Raw genomic sequence first — 16406 nt, forward strand, 5'->3', positions numbered from 1 at the left:
GTCACCAAGAAAAGTGTAGATAAGAGAAGGACAAAGCGACATGACGCCACACTGGACCATACCATGCAAACAACTTCCTGCAACTTTCCCTAGGACTGGACTCACTGTAAGTCATGCAAATGGACAGTGAGACACTCAGCTTGGAAAAAAACATTAGCGGCGACTACATTACCCAGAATTGCTACTTCTGGTATAGTCTCATTTATGGCAAAATATTTTTTAATTTTAATGGTCATTACAAAATAGGAGAATGATAGCAATGAACTGATCTCATTTTGTGCCATAGTCCCTTCAAGCTTTCCCAATGGAAAAACAAGAAACAAATCAATTTGGCAGTAGCCTACTACTACGTAAAGCTAATCAACTGGAGCGAGAACGACACACCAAACAGACATACAGAAAGACGGACGTGCAGAGAGCTGAGCGGCAGCCAATCACAGTGATGCTGAGGGGAGAGCCAATCAAAACGACAGCAGAACAGAAACACTACCAAAACATCAACAGCGGTCATCCACGTCCTCTGTGGTAGCAGGTTGTCTCGCAAACTCAAGACTCGCACACAACTCTTATCCAAAATATACTGCGAACACATTTGTCAAAACCTGCCGCTACCCCACTGCCTCCTTATCCCCAGTCATGTCCTGTCACTAGTCCAGGTGTGATTGACAGCCAGTGACCACACCTATCGAGGAGGAAACTGAGACGACTGATATCACAGGCAGGGGGAGGTGACTACAGCAGAGTACAGTCAGTGGTCCTTAGCTGGTTAAACTGAGGTTGTCTCTTCAGTCCCGTGACTTACTGCTGTACTGACTGACTGGGGGTGTTCTAGCTAGAGTCTGGGGGTCTACATGGTTCTACAGAGAGGTGGAGGGGAGCTTCTTGACACGTCGCTGGGCCAGGAACGAAGACTCGATGGGCTTCAGCTCCGGCGTGGGCTGGGAGCTCTTCAAGGCCAAGTAGGTGGCCGCCATCGCCCCCTGTCAGAAGAGAAGAGGTAGTGCAATGTCAAGATATCAGTTTGGAGGACAAACAGTTCCAGTTGCATTCACACACAGGATCTGGCACCTCTTTAACTTCTTATGGCTGAAGGGGCAGTATTGACTAGCTTGGATGAAAGGTGCACAGAGGTGCCCAGAGTAAACGGCCTGCTCCTATGTCATAGTTGCTAATATATGCATATTATTATTAGTATTGGATAGAACACACTCTGAAGTTTCTAAAACTGTTTGAATTATGTCTGTGAGTATAACAGAACTCATATGGCCGGCAAAAATCTGAGAAGTTCCACTTCCTGTTTGGATATTTTCTGGGGGTGCCAGATTTTCAACCAAGAGCTCATTGAAAATACAGAGAGATATGGATGGGTTTTCACTTCCTACGGGTTCCACTAGATGTCAACAGTCAATAGAACTTCGTCTGATGACTAATGTGAAGGGGGGCCGAAGGAGACATGAATGAGTAATCACTTCCATGAGGTGCCCACGCATTGAACTGGCGCGTTCACGTGAGAGTGAGCTCCGTTCCATCGGTCAATTGAAGTCGATGTAATTCTCCGGTTGGAACGTTATTCAAGATGTATGTTAACAACATTCTAAAGATTGATTCAGTACATCGTTTGACATGTTTCTACTGACTGTAACGGAACTTTTGGACATTGTCACGTTATAGTGGACGCGCTTTGAGACTTTGGTTAGGGCGTTTGGTAAACAATTCGAAAGTAGCTAATTGGACATAAATAACGGACATTATCTAACAAATCAAGCATTTATTGTGGACCTGGGATTCCTAGGACTGCATTCTGATGAAGTTCATCAAAGGTAAGGAAACATTTATCATGTATTTTCTGGTTTCTGTTGAGTCCAACATGGCGGCTAATTTGGCTATTGTTCTGAGCTCCGTCTCAGAATATTGCATGGTTTATTTTTCTGTAAAGTTTTTTGGAAATCTGACACAGCGGTTGCATTAAGGAGAGGTGTATCTATAATTCCATGTGTATAACTTGTATTATCATCTACATTTATGAAACGATGTGGCTATGCAAAATCACTTGATGTTTTTGTAACTAGTGAATCTAACGCGCCAATGTAAACTCAGATTTTTTGATATAAATATGAACTTTATCAAACAAAACATGCATGTATTGTGTAACATGAAGTCCTATGAGTGTCATCTGATGAAGATAATCAAAGGTTAGTGATTCATTTTATCTCTATTTCTGCTTTTTGTGACTGCTATATTTCGCTTGAAAAATGGCTGTGCTTATTGTGGTTTTGTGGTGACCTAACATATTTGTTTGTAGTGCTTTCGCTGAAAAGCCTATTTGAAATCGGACACTTTGGTGGGATTAACAACAAGATTACCTTTAAAATGATATAAGACACATGAATGTCTGAGGAATTTTAATTATGAGATTTCTGTTTTTTGAATTTGGCGCCCTGCACTGTCACTGGCTGCTGTCATATCGATCCCGGTGACGGGATTGCAGCCATAAGAAGGTCCAGTTGCATTCACACACAGGATCTGGCACCTCTTTAAGACAGTTGCATTCCGGAACCTATTTGACCGGATCCGGTACATCTTGTGGCATGAAAGATAATTTAGGTGCACTATGCAGAAATCGCTCTGCCATTTCCTGGCTTCTAAAATTCTAGTACAGCGTAGAGAATCATTTTGCCATCTAAACCGATGTGAAATGTATTTTTAGCTGTTTGAAGCTGGTGTTCAAAACTGAAAATAAAGACACAAAAAACGAAATGTAATATTGGGAAGCATAGAAATAGCCCACATAGAATATGTCTCGCTTTAAATGAGAATGACAAATCTACAACTCACATTTCTGTGTGAATTTGGTCAGGTCTCCCAAAAAGTTACATATTGCAGCTTTAACTTGAAAGAGAAGGCAATTTGAATAAAAGCAATCAGAGTGTATTAAGATGCCTCCTCGTTAATTATCCTGCCCAAATGTCATGTGAAAACATATTTCCAGCCCGCGCCTGATATTCTGAGAAATGATTACGGTTGGGCCAGGCCAGGGATTAGGTTTGTGCAACATTGAAGTCTAGAGACCAATGCGTGGCCGTTGGTTTGGTGAGAGAGAAACGAGCTTGTATATCTCATTGAACTAGAATGAAATTACATTTCTATGATCCCTCCCTCTGCTCTGATAGACATTGCTAGAAATAAATAGCTGTGGATTGTATAATGTAGCCCAATCACAAGGCATAGCCTACAGTTGGTAACACGCTGCAAATAGGCTATCAATCAACTGATTGTTGAGTTGTGGCCGTCTGAACAGCTGCCAAAACAGGCCTTTCGCAATATTTTGAATACAATTGTGGGAAAAGCATGGGTTGGAAAGCAAATGGCTCCTGCTGAAAATTAGACGTGTATGTTTGTAGGCTCCCAACATATTTTATAAATTCCCAAATACAGTTGAAGTCGGAAGTTTACATACACCTTAGCCAAATACATTTAAACTCAGTTTTTAACAATTCCTGACATTTAAATCCCTGTAAAAATTCCCTGTCTTAGGTCAGTTAGGATCACTACTATTTTAAGAATGTGAAATGTCAGAATAATAGCAGAGAGAATGATTTATTTCATCACATTCCCAGTGGGTCAGAAATTTACATACAGTCAATTAGTATTTGGTAACATTGCCTTTAAATAGTTTTACTTGGATCAAACGTTTCGGGTAGCCTTCCACAAGCTTCCCACAATAAGTTGGGTGAATTTTGGCCCAGTCCTCCTGACAGAGCTGGTGTAACAGTCAGGTTTGTAGGCCTCCTTGATCGCACATGCTTTTTCAGTTCTGCCCACACATTTTCTATAGGATTGAAGGCAGGGCTTTGTATGATCTTTGTCCCCATGTGCAGTTGCAAACCGTAGTCTGACTTTTTTTTATGCCGGTTTTGGAGCAGTGGCTTCTTCCTTGCTGAGCGGCCTTTCAGGTTATGTCGATATAGGACTCGTTTTACTGTGGATATAGATACTTTTGTACCTGTTTCCTCCAGCATCTTCACAAGGTTCTTTACTGTTGTTCTGGGATTGATTTGCACTTTTTGCACCAACGTAAGTTCATCTCTAGGAGACAGAACGCGTCTCCATTCTGAGCGGTATGACGGCTGAGTGGTCCCATTGTGTTTATACTTGCGTACTATTGTTTGTACAGATGAACGTGGTACCTTCAGGCGTTTGGAAATTGCTCCCAAGGATGAAACAGACTTGGAGTTTTTTTTCTGAGGTCTTGGCTGATTTCTTTTGATTTTCCCATGATGTCAAGCAAAGAGGCACTGAGTTTGAAGGTAGCCTTGAAATACATCCACAGGCACAATTGACTCAAATGATGTCAATTAGCCAATCAGAAGCTTCTAAAGCCATGACATCGTTTTCTGGAATTTTCCAAGCTGTTTAAAGGCACAGTCAACTTAATAAACTTCTGACCCACAGGAATTGTGATACAGTGAGTTATAAGTGAAATAATCTGTCTGTAAACTATTGTTGGAAAAATGACTTGTGTCATGCACAAAGTAGATGTCCTAACCGACTTGCCAAAACTATAGTTTGTGAACAAGAAATTTGTGGAGTGGTTGAAAAACGGGTCAATGACTCCAACCTAAGTGTATGTAAACTTCCGACTTCAACTGTAGGCCTATTGAGCGAACAGCATCACTGGTGAGTGACACTTGAACTTGATTAGGACTATAATTTCCTCCTCATATTGTACAATATTTTGTCTCCGCTATTTGTTGCATTCAAGACAAGGCTGTTTTGTATTTCTCCGTCAGTGTCAAAGTAGCCTGTCATTTCGATCATTTGTGTGGTATTAAAAAATATTTCACTAAAGTCTCCAGTTAAGTAAAATGACATGAAATGTTTTTATAAAAGGCTACAATATATTTTTGACCCATGTGTGCAAATTCTGTAAGTGCCTCTATTCTACTCAATGTCACCACGCAAATGCCATGACATGCATGCAATGCTGTATCATAAAGGTAATTTTTTTCTTCTCGTGTTCCGGTACCTCAGAGCTCCCCAGGTCACGACCCCCTCGTGCCCACTTTTTGTTCCGTCACCTCCCGATTTCCAAATAAAGCGCTGCAGGCACTACAAAGTTATACACATGGAATTATACAAAGTAACGGACTAAACCGCTGCCTCCGGATCACATATACCGCTGCAGCATGCGTCCGAATCCGGCCCACGACCACTTCAGCACACTCTCTATCCATCTTTCCCATTGTCTCTCCTCTATCCAATAAAGCATAAAATATACCTTTAAAATAAAAAGTTTGGTCACATTGCTTTATTCCGGAATATACTTTTCGGGACTGTAATGGCATTGTCAGCTGTGTCCAATAGAAATAGAAATTCACCATGTGAACAAGAACGGAGTTGACTCCCAACCCTGGATTTCCCAGTGGGCACAGCATAGTGTACATTATAGTATCAATCCAGTACCTTGACCAGCTTGGCGTCCTGGTGCTGCAGCTGGCTGTTGGGCAGCTTGTCCCTCTGGACGATCCAGGGGTGCTTGAGGACCTGCATGGCCGTCAGCCGCTGGTGGGGGTCCACGTGGAGCATCTTAGACACCAGGTCCTATAGAGAAAGAACACACAGCAGGAAGGAAGAAATTAATAGTTTGATGTTTTTGTTGTACTTTTACCCGTTTTTCTCCACAATTTCGTGATCCAATTGGTAGTTAGTCTTGTCCCATCGCTGCAAATCCCCTACGGACTCGGGAAGGTCGTGAGCCATGCGTCCTCCGAAACACGACCCTGCCAAGCCGCACTGCTTCTTGAAACACTGCTCGCTATTCCGGAAGCCAGCCACACCAATGTGTCGGAGAAAACACCATCCAGCTTGCGACCAAAGTCAGCTAGCAGGCGCCCGGCACGCCACTACCGCTAGAGCGCGATGGGACAAGGAAATCGCGGAAGGCCAAACGCTCGCCTAACCAGGACGACGCTGGGCCAATTGTGCACCGCCTTATGGGTCTCCCGGTCACGGCCAGCTATGACACAGTCTGGGATCAAATCTGGGTCAGTAGTGACGCCTCAAGCACTGCAATGCAGCACTGCGCCACTCGAGAGGCCGGTTTGATGGGTTTGTGTCATATTATATACTGTACACCTCTATCCTTGAAATCCAAACTAAACCACTATTGTTTCACTTCAAGTCTCCCAGCAAGTCCCAGTCAGTCCTACTGTACCTTGGCTGCGTCCGACACGGCGTCCCAGTTGCCTCCGGTCAGGGTGAAGTGACCGCTTCCTATCCTGCTCAGGATCTCATCTGGAGTGTCCTCGGGCCCATTGGCAAACGGAGTGAAGCTGAAGAGGGAGGGAGGGAGCACATGGGACAAGTCAAATGAGAGAGTGTATGCACGCGAGTGACACGATTACATTTTGTTGGATGTAGATGCCCTGCGGAGTGGAATATAGTGCACAGATGTATGAGTGGTACGTAGTGTGTGTGTGTTCCTCACCCAGCCAGCATGGTGTACAGCAAGACACCCAGACTCCAAACATCACAGCCCTCGTCATAGCCCTGACGCTTCAACACCTGGAACACACAGATAGAGCAATACGTCGCAATGTTGGCTATCGTGCATCACCGGGGTAAAGCTATGCGCCCAAAAGCTATACGCTCTAGAATTTGACAAGGACGCTACACTGAGCATACAAAACATTAAGAACACCTGCTCTTTCCAGGTGGATCCAGGTGAAAGCTATGATCCCTTATTGATGTCAATTGTTAAATCCACTTCAATCAGTGTAGATGAAGGGGAGGAGACAGGTTAAAGGAGGATGTTTAAGCCTAGAGACAATTGAGGCATGGATTGTGTATGTGTGCCATTCAGAGGGGCTGTCCCGTTCTGTGAGTTTGTGTGGCCTACCACTTCGCAACTGAGCCATTGCTGCTCCTAGACATTTCCACTTCACAGTAACAGCACTTACAGTTGACCGGGGCAGCTCTAGCACGGGAGAAATTTGACGAACTGACTTGTTGGAAAGGTGGCATCCTATGACGGTCCCACATTGAAAGTCACTGAGCTCTTCAGTAAGGCCATTCTACTGCCAATGTTTGTCTATGGAAATTGCATGGCTGTGTGATACATTTTTATACACCTGTCAGCAACAGGTATGGCTGAAATAGCCAAATTCACTAATTTGGCCACATACTTTTGTATATATAGTGTATATTTTGATTTCTATGGTTTGTATCATTCACAACTAAAGTTGCCAAGCAACTCTAAATCTAGCGTCGGCTATAGGACCCGTTTCAAATTATTACTCTTACGCTCAACATAGCCACTTCATATGTGCATTCTCACTCCGAAATGGGAAAAATATCCTTTCTATTTTATTCAGCTAAGTTCAATTATATTCTTCTTAATAGAAAATCATATAATATAAAATAATGGCATATCTTGTCTGCTAAAATAACAAGCCTTACAGCCTGATAACATACAGTTGGCCGACTCCTAAGCTCTTCGAATAAAATACATTTTCTTAATAATGTTTCTTTAGACCTGCCTAAAATAAATAATGGATTTATTGTAGGTTCAATTGATTTATTATACTTTTAAAAAATGTAGATGCACCAGCGGCTTGTATGCGTGGAGACCTGGAGACGTTAAAGGTGTTTATGTTCATTAACGGTAAATTACCGTAACCCGGCAGATGTTTGCATGACAATAACCGGCTGACAAAATATCATGACCGCCACAGCCAGGCGCACTGGTTTGTGTCAAGAACTACAACACTGCTGGGTTTTTCACACAACAGTTTCCTGTGTATATCAAGAATGGTCCACCACCCAAAGGACATCCAGCCAAATCGACAACTGTGGGAAGCATTGGAGTTAACAAGGCCAGCATCCATGCCCCGACGAATTGAGGCTGTTCTGAGGGCAAAAGGGGGGTGCAACTCAATATTAGGAAGGTGTTCCTAATGTGTGGTATACAGGTATTAATCATAATCGTCATCACACACACACACAGTCCCGGGCCTTACCTCCGGGGCTACGAAGTTAGCGGTATAGCAGGGGGTCATGAGCAGGCCGTTGTCAGCTCTCAGCTGCTTGGCGAAACCAAAGTCACAGATCCTGATTGACTCGGGGTTCCCCAACTCATCTACATACAGGATGTTACTGGGCTTCAGGTCCCTGTGGACCACCTGGAGAGAAGGGAGGTGGAGAAATGAGGAACGGAGGGGGAGGAGAGGTAGAGGTGAAGCGGGAGAAGGAGAGAGGGGATTGAAAGACAACTTAGTAAGGGTCAAATGTTAACACAAAAATACATCTTCAACTGTTACTTCAACATTTGACTTCCAATGGACTTTTTGGAGATACGATATTGGTTGTACATTATTTGCCTCGAGTGATAATACTGTGACATAAATATTTGTTTAAAGTAAGAATATTACAACATAGGAAAAAGGATAAAGGAATATCTAGAAACTCTTGTTAAGACAAAGTTCATTCAAGCCCATATTCAGCAGTATGTTACAGTATGTGTGTAGAGCGTTGTCTCACCCCCTGTGCGTGGAGGTATTCGACAGTCTTGGTGATGGTGTGGAGCACGGAGCTGGCCTCGCGCTCTGAGAAGAACTTCTGTTTGAGGATCCGGTCCAGCAGCTCCCCGCCTCGCATCAGCTCTGTCACCAGATACACCTGCTTCCCATTGTCATACACCTGACGGATGGAAGGAACACATGAAGGATGATTCAGTCTGTGCTGGTGTGTGTGCGTGTACTCACTTCCTTCCGTGTGATGGTGTGTGTGTGTGTGTGTGTGTGTGTGTGTGTGTGTGTCAGTGTACACTCACATCCTTCAGGGTGATGATGTTGGGGTGCTGGCCGTATCGCAGCAGGATCTCGATCTCCTCTGAGGGGTCCGTCATGGTCTTGTCAATCACCTGGTAGTGCACAATAATACAACAGGCGCCTTTATAAAACACCCCATTATGAAACCATCGTGATTGAGACGGTGCGAGACAAGAGATATGAAAGGATTAGAACAGCACTCTTCAAAAAGACAGATCTGAATAACTTACTCAACATAAACTGTTCAAAATGCATCTTTTAGAGAGTTATGTCCAATTACTGTATTCACAATGATTCAGCACCCCACAAGATGGACGAATAAAACGTGTGGGACTGGGGAGAGTGATTTGCTTGATATTTCAGGATATACACCCAGAGAGAGGGAGGCTACAGCGTATGTTTTGGTACCTTGGCGGGTTACTCTGTGTCGGTGGCTTTGGGGACGCGGGTCTTGCAGACAGAGAAGTGTGTGTGTGTGTGTGCGCGTGTTCTGACCTTGGCGGCGTACTCGGTGTTGGTGGCTTTGTGGACGCAGCGCTTGCAGACAGAGAAGGAGCCCATGCCGATGTCTTCCTTCAGCACGTAGCCATCGCTGAACAACAGGTTCTTCCCATGGAGTTGCTGCAGCAAACAGAAAACATAGGGAAATGAGTGCTACTGTATCGGTTACAGCATCTCACACACACAGTTTATTTTTTTATATATTCTTTTATTTCACCTTTATTTAAACAGGTAGGCTAGTTGAGAACAAGTTCTCATTTACAACTGCGACCTGGCCAAGATAAAGCAAAGCAGTGCGACACAAACAACAGAGTTACACATGGAATAAACATACAGTCAATAATACAATAGAAAAAGTCTATATACAGTGTTGCAAATGAGATAGGATAAGGGATGTAAGGCAATAAATAGGCCATATTGGCAAATTAATTACAATATAGCAATTAAACACTGGAGTGATAGATGCACACTCAACTTCTGCACAAGTAGAGATACTGAGGTGCAAAGGAGCAAAATAAATCAAATAAATAACAGTATGGGGATGAGGTAGTTGGATGGGCTATTTACAGATGAGCTATGTACAGGTGCAGTGATCTGTGAGCTGCTCTGACAGCTGGTGCTTAAAGCTAGTGAGGGAGAATAGAGTCTCCAGCTTCAGTGATTTTTGCAGTTCGTTACAGTCATTGGCAGCAGAGAACTGGAAGGAAAGGCGGCCAAAGTAGGAATTGGCTTTGGGGGTGACCAGTGAAATATACCTGCTGGAGCGCGTACTACGGGTGGGTGCTGCTGGTGACCAGTGAGCTGAGATAAGGCGTGGCTTTACCTAGCAAAGACGTATAGATGACCTGGAGTCAGTGGGTTTGGCGACGAATATGAAGTGAGGGCCAGCCAACGAGAGCATACAGGTCGCAGTGGTGGGTGGTATATGGGGCTTTGGTGACAAAACGGATGGCACTGTGATAGACTGCATCCAATTTGCTGAGTAGAGTGTTGGGAGGCTATTTTGTAAATGACATCGCCGAAGTCAAGGATCGATAGGACAGTCAGTTTTACGAGGGTATGTTTGGCAGCATGAGTGAAGGATGCTTTGTTGCGAAATAGGAAGCTGATTCTAGATTTAGTTTTGGATTGGAGATGCTTAATGTGAGTCTGGAAGAAGAGTTTACAGTCTAACCAGACACCTAGGTATTTGTAGTTGTCCACATATTCTAAGTCAGAACCGTCCAGAGTAGTGATGCTGGACGGGCGGGCAGGTGCAGGCAGCGATCGGTTGAAGAGCATGCATTTAGTTTTACTTGCATTTAAGAGCAGTTGGCCACGGAAGAAGAGTTGTATGGCATTGAAGCTCGTCTGGAGGTTAGTTAACACAGTGTGCAAAGATGGGCCAGAAGTATACAGAATGGTGTCGTCTGCGTAGAGGTGGATCAGAAAATCACCAGCAGCAAGAGCGACATCATTGATAAATACAGAGAAAAGAGGCGGCCCTCCGATTGAACCCTGTGGCACCCCCATAGAGACTGCCAGAGGTATGGACAACAGGCCCTCCGATTTGATACACTGAACACTATCTGAGAAGTGGTTGGTGAACCAGGCGAGGCTGTCATTTGAGAAACCAAGGCTGTTGAGTTTGCCGATAAGAATGTGGTGATTGACAGAGTCGAAAGCCTTGGCCAGGTCGATGAATACAGCTGCACAGTATTGTCTCTTATCGATGGCGGTTATGATATTGTTTAGGACCTTGAGCGTGGCTGAGGTGCACCCATGACCAGCTCGGAAACCAGATTGAATGGCGGAGAAGGTACGGTGGGATTCGAAATGGTCGGTGATCTGTTCGTTAACTTGACTTTCGAAGACCTTAGAAAGGCAGGGTAGGATAGATATAGGTCTGTAGCAGTTTGGGTCTAGAATGTCTCCCCCTTTGAAGAGAGGGATGACCGCGGCACCTTTCCAATCTTTGGGGATCTCAGACGATACGAAAGAGGGTGAACAGGCTAGTAATAGGGGTTGTAACAATTTTGGCGTACAATTTTAGAAAGAGACGGTCCAGATTGTCTAGCCCTGTTGATTTGTAGGGGTCCAGATTTTGCTGGTCTTTCAGAACATCAGCTATCTGGATTTGGTTGAAGGAGAAACGGGGAGGCTTGGGCAAGTTGCTGGGGGGGGGGGGGGGGGCGCAGGGCTGTTGACGGGGGTAGAGGTAGACAGGTGGAAAGCATGGCCAGCCGTAGAAAAATGCTTATTGAAATTCTCAATTATCGCGGATTTATTGGTGGTGACAGTATTTCCTAGCCTCATTGCAGTGTGCAGCTGGGAGGGGGTGCTCTTGTTCTCCATGGACTTTACAGCGTCCCAGAACTTTTTGGAGTTTGTGCTACATGATGCAAATTTCTCTTTGAAAAACCTAGCCTTTGCTTTCCTAACTGCCTGTGTATATTGGTTCCTAACTTCCCTGAAAAGTTGCATATCACGGGGGCTATTCGATGCTAATGCAGTACGCCACAGCATGTTTTGTGCTGGTCAAGAGCAGTCAGCTCTGGAGTGAACCAAGGGCTATATCTGTTCCTGGTTCTAAATTTTGAGAATGGGGCATGCTTATTTAAGATGGTGAGGAAAGCACTTTTAAAGAATAACCAGGCATCCTCTACTGACGGAATGAGGTCAATATTGTTCCAGGATACCCGGGCCAGGTCGATTAGAAAGGCCTGCTCGCTGAAGTGTTTTAGGGAGCGTTTGACAGTGATGGGGGTGGTCGTTTGACCGCAGACCGATTACGGACACAGGCAATGAGGCAGTGATCGCTGAGATCCTGGATGAAGACAGCAGAGGAGTATTTGGAGGGCAAGTTGGTTAGGATGATATCTATGAGGGTGCCCGTGTTTACAGCTTTGGGGTGGTACCTGGTAGGTTCATTGATAATTTGTGTGAGATTGAGGGCATCAAGCTTAGATTGTAGGATGGCCGGGGTGTTAAGCATGTTCCAGTTTAGGTCGCCTAGCAGCACGAGCTCTGAAGATAGATGGGGGGCAATCAGTTCACATATGGTGTCCAGGGCACAGCTGGGGGCAGAAGGTGGTCTATAGCAAGCGGCAACGGTGAGAGACTTCTTTCTGGAAAGGTGGATTTTTAAAAGTAGAAGCTCAAATTGTTTGGGCACAGACCTGAATAATAAGACAGAACTCTGCAGGCTGTCTCTGCAGTAGATTGCAACTCCGCCCCCTTTGCCAGTTCTATCTTGTCGGAAAATGTTATAGTTAGGGATGGACATTTTTGGAGGTCTTCCTAAGCCAGGATTCAGACACGGCTAGGACATCCGGGTTGGCAGAGTGTGCTAAAGCAGTGAATAAAACAAACTTAGGGAGGAGGCTTCTAATGTTAACATGCATGAAACCAAGGCTTTTACGGTTACAGAAGTCCACTAATGAGAGCGCCTGGGGAATGGGAGTGGAGCTAGGCACTGCAGGGCCTGGATTAACCTCTACATCACCAGAGGAACAGAGGAGGAGTAGGATAAGGGTACGACTAAAGGCTATAAGAACTGGTCGTCTAGTACGTTCGGAACAGAGAGTAAAAGGAGCAGGTTTCTGGGCACGGCAGAATAGATTCAAGGCATAATGTACAGACAAAGGTATGGTAGGATGTGAATAGAGTTGAGGTAAACCTAGGTATTGAGTGACGATGAGAGAGATATTGTCTCTAGAAACATTTAACCCAGGTGCAGTCACCAGGTGCAGTGTGGGAGATGGAACTAAAGGGTTAACAAAGGCGTATTGAGCAGGGCTAGAGGCTCTACAGTGAAATAAGGCAATAATTACTAACCAAAACAGCAATGGACAAGGCATATTGACATTAGGGAGAGGCATGCATATCAGAGTGATCATAGGGGTCCAGTGAGTGGCTCGGCGGGCCAGAGACACGGCGATTCAGGCAGCTAGCGGGCTGGGGCTAGCAAGCTAGCAGAAAGGCCTTAGAGGGACGTCGCGACAGAAGAAGTCAGTTATAGCTCCCTCGTGCTGTTACGTCGGCAGACCAGTCGTCGTGGATCATCAGGGCTCCGTGTGGTAAAAGGGTCCAGGCCAATTGGCAAAATAGGTATAGTGGGCTAAGAAATTGTCCGATGGGCCTCTTAAGCTAACAGACAGATATGCTCTAGACAGCTAGCGTGCCACGGCTAGCAGATGGGCATTCAGGGGACGTCGCGACAGAGGAGCCAGTTGGAAAAAAAAACTCGGGCGAATTACGTCAGTAGTCCAGTCATGATGGGTAGGCGGGGGTCCAGGCCAATTGGCAAAATAGGTATTGTAGCCCAAGGAGTGGCTGATGGACCTCTTCGGCTAGCCGGGAGATAGGCCTAGCAAATGCTAGCTCCAGGCTAGTTGGTTCTTGCGTCGGGACAGAGGCGTTAGCCAGGAGTGGCCACGCGGATAGCAGCTAGCTAGCTGCGATGATCCAGGTGAAAAGGTTCAGAGCTTGCGGTAGGAATCCGGAGAAAAATATGTCCGATTTGCTCTGGTTTGAGTCGCGCTGTGCAGACTGGCTCGAGTTGTCCGGGCTAAAAGGTAGCTGATGACCGCTAGCAGTGGCTAGGTGACTATTAGCTAGTAGCTACTTAGCTGGCTAGCTTCTGTTGGGGGTTTTGGTTCAAAAGTGAAGAAAATAGCAGATCCATACCACATTCGGTGAGGCGGATTGCAGGAGAGTATGTTGAGGTTAAGAAAAAATATATAAAAAGATATACACGATTTATACACGGGACATGACAAGACGAGGATAAAAGACGTCTGACTGCTACGCCATCATGGCGTAGCAAGGCTACAACTGCTTTACAAACACAACAATCAATGTGTTTATTATTTTTTTAATATTCGTCCAGACACCCACACCCCATTCCATTAAGGACCTCAGTCAACCGAGCTACGGACTGTTCACTCGGCTAGCGTCTGGCAGACAGAGACAACGCAGGTGCGTCAGTGCCAAGACCGAGAGAAAAAAAACCCCAGCTTCTATTACCAGGCATCAGACGGTTGAACAGCCATCTACCAGGTGATGAACTCACAACTCACACACACATAGACACACATAGCCAACGCTGCTGTCCCACGTCATAGAGACATTGAACCACTGGACACTTCCCATTTCAGTATTTTACTGTAAACTGCATTCCAGACATAACTCATTTTAATATTTCTTCTTTGTATTTAGTTATACTGTTTCAGTGGCGTGTATTCATAGATGCCAAGGGAAGCCAGGCTTGCCCCAAAAATGGACAAATAAATAAAATGTATCTCTCGTCTATCCGTTTCATAATTTTCCTTCAGTTTGTATATCAAAAAGCATCAGAACGAGCGAAACAGCACCCCTCTATCTCAGTATGTGTAGCCCATCTATCTAATGCTGTCTGGTCAAAACGAGTATGATATTGTTGCCGCCCGCAGCATTGAATGCCATCAAGCATATGGCCTCCCTTGATAATTCTTTTTATAAAATAGTAGCCAATCAGCGTTGAGCTAAACTGAGTGAGCGCAACTGTGAATGGTCCTGGCGCACAAGATATGGATGAAAATACCCTCAAGTTAAAGCTGACAGTCTGCACTTTAACTTCATAGTCATTGTATCATTTCAAATCCAAACTGCTGGAGTACAGAGCCAAAAAAACAAAAAAATGTGTCGCTGTCCCAATACTTTGGAGCTCACTATTTATCTTATGTTGATTGGACTAAATCATTTTTGGTATCTTTTAGTTGACTAAGCATTGATGATGATGAAATCTTAAAGTTGAAATGGTGCTGGTTGGAATAGTGGCAGCAGCTCCTGTTTTCTTTGCGACTTGCGGTAAAACTCTCCGTGGTTCTACATCAATAGTTGTTTAGCAGTCCGAAAACGTTGAAAACTTTAACTTGCTTGACCATGCTGTAGGTCATGTAACTGTTTGTTACATGCAATATGCTTTGTGGACTACACTGGATAGAGGTTGCTCTCCGGTTTTGTGATGAAACAAAGGTGTGGTTGTATTTATTACTACCACTGTTTCTTCTTGTCTCGGCCTTTAGGCCTATATATCACGGTGGCAAGGTATATGACTGAACAGATTGCAGTGCAAACAACGCAATTATCACAACACATGGTTTGTAATATGGCAATTTTTTCCTGGCTTGGCTTCCCCAGTGATTTTACCCACGCACCACTACTGTTTATACACACCGCATATTTATACACACACAAATATACACTTGACATAGCTCAATGTAATATCTACTGCTGTACATATCATTCTTAGTATATCTTGTCTAAATTCTTCCAGTGTATATGCGTATAGATTGCATTTTGATTACTGTTACAGTGCTATTTAGGTGAATTGGATTCATCCTGAACACATTTGAATACCTACTCATTCCAGGGTTTTTATTTATTTTTTACATTGTAGAATAGTAGTGAAGGAGTATACCACCTCAGTCATCGGCTTGATCAATAAGTGCATCGACTTCGTCGTCCCCAAAGTGACCGTACGGACTTCGGATTTCCCAACCAGAAGCCATGGATTACAGGCAACTTCCACACTGAGCTAAAGGCTAGAGCATGCCGCTTTCAAGGGGCGGGACATTAATCCGGTTGAATATAAGAAATCCCGCTATGCCCTCCGACGAACCATCAAACAGGCAAAGTGTCAATACAGGACTAAGAATGAATCCTACTACACCGGCTCTGACAGTGGCAGGGCTTGAAAACTATTAGACTACAAAGGGAAACCCACCCGCGAGCTGCCCAGTGACACGAGCCTACCAGACGAGCTAAATGCTTTTTACGCTCGCTTATAGGCAAGCAACACCGAAGCATGCATGAGAGCACCAGCGGTTCCGGACGACTGTGTGATCACGCTCTCTGTAGCCAATGTGAGCAAGACCTTTAAACAGGTTAACAAGCCGCAGAGCCAGACAGATTACCAGGACGTGTACTCAAAGCATGCACAGACCAACTGGCAAGTGTTTTCACTGACTTTGTCAATCTCTCTATGGCCGAGTCTAATACCAACATGTTTCAAACAGACCACTATAATCCCTGTACCCAAGAAAGCAAAGGTAA

At 44.7% G+C, this 16406-nt stretch overlaps 1 protein-coding gene across 3 annotated transcripts in view; it reads right to left on the minus strand.

Moving 5' to 3' along the window:
- Positions 1–208: 208 nt before the first annotated feature.
- rps6ka1 (ribosomal protein S6 kinase a, polypeptide 1) overlaps positions 209–16406 on the minus strand; it is a 120180-nt gene continuing 103982 nt past the window's right edge. For all 3 annotated transcript variants that reach the window (XM_024146220.2, XM_024146221.2, XM_024146219.2), the window contains 8 exons: positions 9324–9449; positions 8831–8920; positions 8539–8697; positions 8019–8180; positions 6488–6564; positions 6215–6332; positions 5464–5601; positions 209–980 (listed from right to left, as the gene is read on the minus strand). In XM_024146220.2, the coding sequence (XP_024001988.1) occupies positions 858–980; positions 5464–5601; positions 6215–6332; positions 6488–6564; positions 8019–8180; positions 8539–8697; positions 8831–8920; positions 9324–9449 (993 nt within the window). In that variant the 3' untranslated portion in view covers positions 209–857. The remainder of the gene's footprint in view (positions 981–5463; positions 5602–6214; positions 6333–6487; positions 6565–8018; positions 8181–8538; positions 8698–8830; positions 8921–9323; positions 9450–16406) is intronic.

The sequence above is a fragment of the Salvelinus sp. IW2-2015 genome, unplaced genomic scaffold (genome assembly GCF_002910315.2).
Source record: "Salvelinus sp. IW2-2015 unplaced genomic scaffold, ASM291031v2 Un_scaffold16326, whole genome shotgun sequence".
NCBI classification, from domain to species: Eukaryota; Metazoa; Chordata; class Actinopteri; order Salmoniformes; family Salmonidae; genus Salvelinus; species Salvelinus sp. IW2-2015.